The sequence below is a fragment of the Arachis ipaensis genome, chromosome B05 (genome assembly GCF_000816755.2).
Source record: "Arachis ipaensis cultivar K30076 chromosome B05, Araip1.1, whole genome shotgun sequence".
Lineage (NCBI taxonomy): Eukaryota > Viridiplantae > Streptophyta > Magnoliopsida > Fabales > Fabaceae > Arachis > Arachis ipaensis.
Window position 1 is genome coordinate 588,803 of NC_029789.2, and position 6,585 is coordinate 595,387.

Below are 6,585 nucleotides of genomic sequence, written 5' to 3' on the forward strand. Positions count from 1 at the left end.
CATAAATAATTTTCAATAAACACAAAAAATAAATTTAAAATTTTGTTTGATAAAATAATTTTAAAATTTAACACTCATGTCAATATCTTACTATTTTTTTGTTAGTAACTTAGGTGGCGTTTGGTAGAGAGACAGAGACGGAAAGATTAAGACTGAGAGACAAAGACTAAGAGACAGAGATTGAAATAAATATTCTGTTTGGTATAAAATGGGAGACAAAAATTGAAATAAGAATGAAACTCTAATTTAATTTGCACAAAAGGTAAAATTGGAATCAATTAATTGAAATAAGAGTATTTTAGGTATAAAATGTTATTAAAGTTTCAGTCTCTATCTCTAAAAATTTTAGTCCCTAATGTCCCAAATTTTTGGAGGTACTGAAATACTGAAATTTTGGATATAGAGACAGAAATTTTAATACTAGTCTTCTGAACCAACAAACATGAAACTGAATTTTAGTCTCTCGACCTCTATCTCGGTAGCTCAAAACAAACTACCTTATGGAATAACTTGGATAGAAACTAATTTGACTGTAGAAATTAAATCTTGAAAATTAATTTGTATATATGTTATAAAATCTGGAGAATAAAGCATCTGATTTGGTTAAATATTATCATAGAAAAAATAAATGCATTTTATGTACATACTATTTTTAGAATATTCAAAATCTTGTCTTTCCTATTAAAAGGATGTTTCACTTTTCATGTATCAAGGGTTAGCTCAAATATCCATATCCAAGGGAATTAACTACTATGGCACCATATGATTCATAAGTATTAGAGCCACATGCACACACAATCAACTATAACTTGGCCGAGTCACCAAAAAAAAAAAACTATAACTTGGCCTATTCAATATTTGAATCCCGATCCCCCTTGCGTTTGATACGTTCTTCTCATCACTTTGATTATTAATAATTGCTCTCTCATTTTCAAGCCATCGATATCTGATCTGATCTATGGCGGCGTCACCAGAGACGGAGCATCCAAAGAAGGCTTTTGGATGGGCAGCTAGGGACCCTTCTGGGGTTTTATCCCCTTTCAACTTTTCCAGAAGGTACCCTTATAACTAACTTCCCCCATTCATGTTTCATTCGTTACATGTTTAATTTCTTGTGAACAATAAAATCTAGGGTTAGTGAGACATTATCTTTTGGAGCAGATCAAAACGTACAAAACTTGATAGCAATGTTAATTAATTCTTGATAATTGCTTACTAGCTTCATCAAGTGATAACGAAAACTAAATTATATATTTTGTTAAACGGAAATTTGTCCAGGGAAACTGGAGATCAAGATGTGGCATTCAAAGTGATGTACTGTGGAATATGTCACTCGGATCTTCACATGTTAAAGAACGAATGGGGCAATACCACTTTTCCTATAGTACCTGGGTATGCTAATCTTCAAGAGAAAGTTTAGCGGCAGCAGATTTTGTGGTTTTTAACCATCAATTAGCTATCAATGATGTTTTTAATGGTGTGAGATTACATCTAATGGTGTAGAATCATTCAATTTCTTTTTGATGGTTAAATGCTGGCCAAAATTTAACAAAAGTGCTGCCCCCTAGCACTTTTCTTTCTTCAAAATTACTTCGTTTCTTATTAATCAAAACAAATAGTTGTACAAATAACAACACATACATTTGATTTACAGGCATGAGATTGCTGGAGTAGTGACAGAGGTAGGAAGTAAGGTACAAAATTTCAAAGTTGGAGACAAAGTGGGAGTGGGAGTGTTGGTTGGATCCTGCAACTCATGCCAGGGCTGTGCTGCAAATCTTGAAAATTTCTGCCCGAAAATGATCCTAACATACAGTGCCAAGAACAAGGACGGCACCATCACCTACGGAGGCTACTCTGACTCAATGGTAGTCGATGAACGCTTCGCCATTCGCATCCCGGATAACCTTCCACTGGATGTGGCCGCTCCGTTGCTTTGTGCCGGGATCACGGTGTATAGCCCTCTCAGGTATTTCGGACTTGACAAGCCTGGTTTGCACGTCGGTGTGGTTGGTCTTGGTGGATTAGGCCATGTGGCCGTTAAGTTTGCCAAAGCTTTTGGTGCTAAAGTAACTGTCATTAGTACTTCCCCTAACAAACACAAGGAAGCTATTGAACGTTTAGGAGCCGATTCGTTTCTCTTAAGTAAAGACCAAGATCAGATGAAGGTACACGTCTTTTATTTTTGGTGAAAAATCAGTTGCAGTCGACTTCACATGAAGTTGATAACCGAGATGATAACCGAGAGTCGTTAGATAATTTGACTGAATTGACTAAATTTTTATTTATCAGCTCTCAATTATCAACTTCACGTGAAGTCAACTGCACCACATTTATTTTTATAAAAAATGTTATGTAGTTTAATTCATTTTTAACAAGTTTCATTTTCTAGGATGCAATGTATAGCTTGGATGGTATTATAGACTCAGTTTCTGCCGTGCATCCTTTGGCTCCATTGCTGGCTCTATTGAAGCCTAATGGAAAACTTGTGATGGTTGGTTTACCCGAAAAGCCTCTGGAGTTGCCAATCTTTTCTCTTTGTACGGGTAAGACTATGTTAGAAAAAAGTACTATGCTACGTGTACACCAAAATCAGCTACTAAAGTCTGTCACCAATATAAAATATATGCTGGAATACAAATACACGTTAAAAATAAATTAAATCACATATGTATTTATACACAAATATATTGATGGTTGATTTTAGTGGCTAATTTTAGTGTATGAATAGCATTAATAACCAATTTATTAAACATGCCATTTAATAGAGGATTAATTATTATTGTTTGGCATTTGAAGGAAGAAAGATGATAGCTGGTAGTTCTATTGGAGGGTTGAAGGAGACACAAGAAATGATTGATTTTGCTGCTAAACATAACGTGAAACCTGAGATTGAAGTTATTGCAATGGATTATGTAAACACAGCAATGGAGCGCCTCGCAAAAGCAGATGTCAAGTATCGATTTGTTATTGATATCGGAAACACTCTCAATGCCACAACCTCTTAAATACCAAAATATGCATCATTAACATTTTAAGAGTCCTTTTTTTGATCTTTCTTTGTATGTTGGGGAATAATAATATATAGTAAGTAAGTGAGCTAAGTTAAATATTTTATAGCCGATGATAAAATTAGTTTTTTACTGCATTTTAAGGAGAGGTTGGAAGACATTACAATTTAATCGTTATTGCCTCTAGTCTTCAAAAATTATGGAAACTTTCTTTGCTATCTTCATCGTCAGGTTTAGATCCTTTCACACGCTTTATTGACCTGGTTAAGAAGGAACGCAAATTTTCCTCCATAAAAGAAAAATCATGTGTGACATTTAAGAATAGGTTACAGAAAGATAATGAATTTAAATTTAAGTAAAACGTGATACACATCATATCACATTTTTCACACAATTATATGCAATGGCACTCGATTGACATGGTGTCGAGTTCTTCAATAACAAATGTAAATAACACTAGGGATGTAGTGCTTTCATTTAAAAAATTATTAATTAAATACCAATATTAAAAATTATAATAAAACTCTATATTCAAGCAAAATATTTAACCAAGAACCAAGTTTAATTAAGTTGTTAAAACAACTTTTCATCAAATCACACGACTTCTTCTTCTTCTTTGTTTCATTTTCGTTCTCCTCCTCCTACTCCCAAATTTATACACATAGGTTCTTCTTCTTTTCCAATGTTGCGTCTTCTTCTTTTTTTTTTCTTTTTTCATTATCGTCATCACCAATAACACCAACATTTTACTAACATCTTTATTAATTTTGATTTTCTTTGATGCTATGATTAAATAATTTCAGTTTATTTGTGTATTAATTGAGGTTCACTTGATAGTCTAGGGGTGGTGATATGTATCCTACCGCGGGTACCTAACCCGACCCCACCCGGTCGGGTTGGGTTGCCAACCCGATCTGCAGCGGGTAGGGTAGGATGCGGATAGGGTTCTCGTGCGGGTCGAGTAGGGTGCGGGTTGTGCCTCAACCCTACCCGACCAACCCGCACCCTATATGTGTATATGTTATATACTTATATAAAAATATGTTTTAAGTTGATGTTGAACCAAAGACTTCTCACTAAATGCAAAGGATCTCTAGTCATTAAAAGAAGATCATTAATTGATAATTTAATTTTTTTTTACATAAAAGTCAGTTCTATTTTAAATTATCATCATGTTATATAATAATGTTGCATCTTTTTTTGTAACCCACGGGTAGGGTTGGGTACCCGCGGGTTAAGAACGGGTAGGGTTAGGGTTGAGATATTCTCAACTCGCAGGTAAGGTTAGGGTTGGCTCCAAACCCTACCCTACCATATCCATTGCCATCCCTACTTGATGCTGCTGATAAGTATTGACCAAATTTTTTATTCATTAAGTAATTTCGGTTCATTTCTTAGTTTAATTGAGGTTCATTTGGATTCAAAAATAAATTCGATGTGTTTTTGTTAGTCATTGAGCCTTTTTAACTATTTTTTCAAATCTGAACTAATTTTTGTTCATTTGTGTGCTAATTGAGGTTCATTTAATGCTGTTGATAAATATTAACCAAATTTTTTAGTAAAGAAAAATGAAATTATTCATTATCACTTTATTCAATGGCATTAGATTTCACTCATTCCATTTAATTAGTTCAATTTTGAAGAAGTAGTCAATAAGACTCAATCATCAATAAAAACACATCAAATTTATTTCTAGATCCAAATGAACCTCAAATAAATTAATAAATAAACCGAAATTACTTAAGGAATAAAAAACTTGGTCAAAATTTAACAGCAGCATCAACTAAACCTCAATTAACACATAAATGAATCGAAATTAGTTTAATTTTAAATAAGCAGTCAAAAAGACTCAATCATCAACAAAAATACATCGAATTTATTTTTGGATCCAAATGAACCTCAATAAAAAGGAGGAAAAGAAAAAAAGTTGCAATAATAGTAACAATAAAAGAATGATGATTGAGAAAAAACACGCGAAGAAGAAGGAGAAAGGCGAAGAAAAAGAAGGAAGAACGCGAAGAAGAAGAAGGAGGAATGCGAAGACGAAGAAGAAAGAAAGCAAAAAAAAAGAAGGAAGAACGCGAAGACGAATAAGGAAGAAAGCGAAAAAAAGAAGAAGGAAGAATGCAAAAAAGAAAAAATGCAAAAACAAAAACGAAGAAGCGTTATTAAAACGCGCATGTGTACACGCTGCTGATGTAATGAAATTAGTTTTTATTGAGTTTGGACCTGCTTAGTTAGACTTGGATACAAAAATATTTAGATATGTAATTGGGAGTTACACCGAGTTACACCGAGTTACAGTAGAATTAGGTGTTGTATATTGCCGAGTGATGTGTCAACTTTTGCTAAAAGCTATTTCAAAGATAAAAAGTATCTTCCGGGTATATAGAGATTTTATTATGAAAATTATATCCTAACGATGTACAACTTTTAATAAATTTCTAGTTGCATGGCTTTATTAGAACCAGTTGTTCAAGACTAATAATAATAATAATATCTTCAGTGTATTTATGGGGAAGTAGTATTCTTGTTAGCGGCAGATAATAATAATGTATAATTCTATCGTCTCCCTTATTAGGCCAATAATTAGCTTTTAAGAGGAAAACAAACGAACCGGTTTGCTTGTTGGAAGCTTCGTCACTTACTGACTCATATTTTGTCGTAATTTTCAGTTAAATTACATCTTTATCCTTCTTATATGAGTTTTTAATTAAGCAAGTTGTTCAAAGTTTATTATTCTCAACGGTCAATATTAATTTAAAATTAAACGCGAGGCTATAGTTCTATGACGTTAAAACATCATTAAAAAATGCTTTTGATAGGCTGCTTCAATTTTTCTGTTAATTGATATATAATTATTCTACAACTTGCAATTTAAAGTTTCATTTCAAATGTATAATAAGTCTAGGGCCTAGGGACAAATATTGTTGTTTTCAATATCATGTACGATATGAAGAGGACATGGACAATATTATTGTTATTGTTTGCCACTGACAAATGGATTGCTGCAAGCATAAGGCGGGATTCGAACCCCCAATACTTGCTTAAGCGGACAAGGGAGCTGATCGTTCGACCAACCCAAGTTGATTTCATTATATTATAATTATTATATGGAGTTGGTGTAGATATCTTACATCATAGACAGTCTTTTCTTATGTTCTTGTTTTCATGGTTGTTAGCACATAAGGTGTAATGTGCTTTTTATCTTTGATGACAATGTTAACGTGACTTTATAAAATATTTTTTGTTTTGGTTTTGCATTTAGTTAACAACCGGTTAATATTCCTCCTTTTTCTTTTTCTTCTCCTCTTAATTAGTCTTTGTTCATCTACTACTACATTGTAAATTAATTTTCTAAAAAAAATTTGTGATCTTAGATAGTTGTAGATTTTGAGTTTAATCCTTCCATATGTTATCAAAAGATTTTTTTTCTGCATACAAGAACATCAAAAGATGTCTGGTCTCTCATAATTTAAAATATGTGTGGAATATATGTATATCTGTCAAAGAAAAAACTTTTGTCCAATAATTTTTAATTTTTTTGTCATGATCATTTAACTACTATCAATAT

General features: G+C 32.8%; 1 protein-coding gene across 1 annotated transcript; it reads left to right on the forward strand.

The window, feature by feature from the left end:
* On the forward strand, positions 895–3,178 carry LOC107642295 (8-hydroxygeraniol dehydrogenase-like). The gene is made up of 5 exons (XM_016345602.2): positions 895–1,056; positions 1,279–1,392; positions 1,655–2,168; positions 2,393–2,546; positions 2,800–3,178. The coding sequence occupies exons 1-5, from the start codon at positions 959–961 to the stop codon at positions 3,006–3,008; spliced, it is 1,089 nt and encodes a 362-aa protein (XP_016201088.1). The 5' UTR covers positions 895–958; the 3' UTR covers positions 3,009–3,178.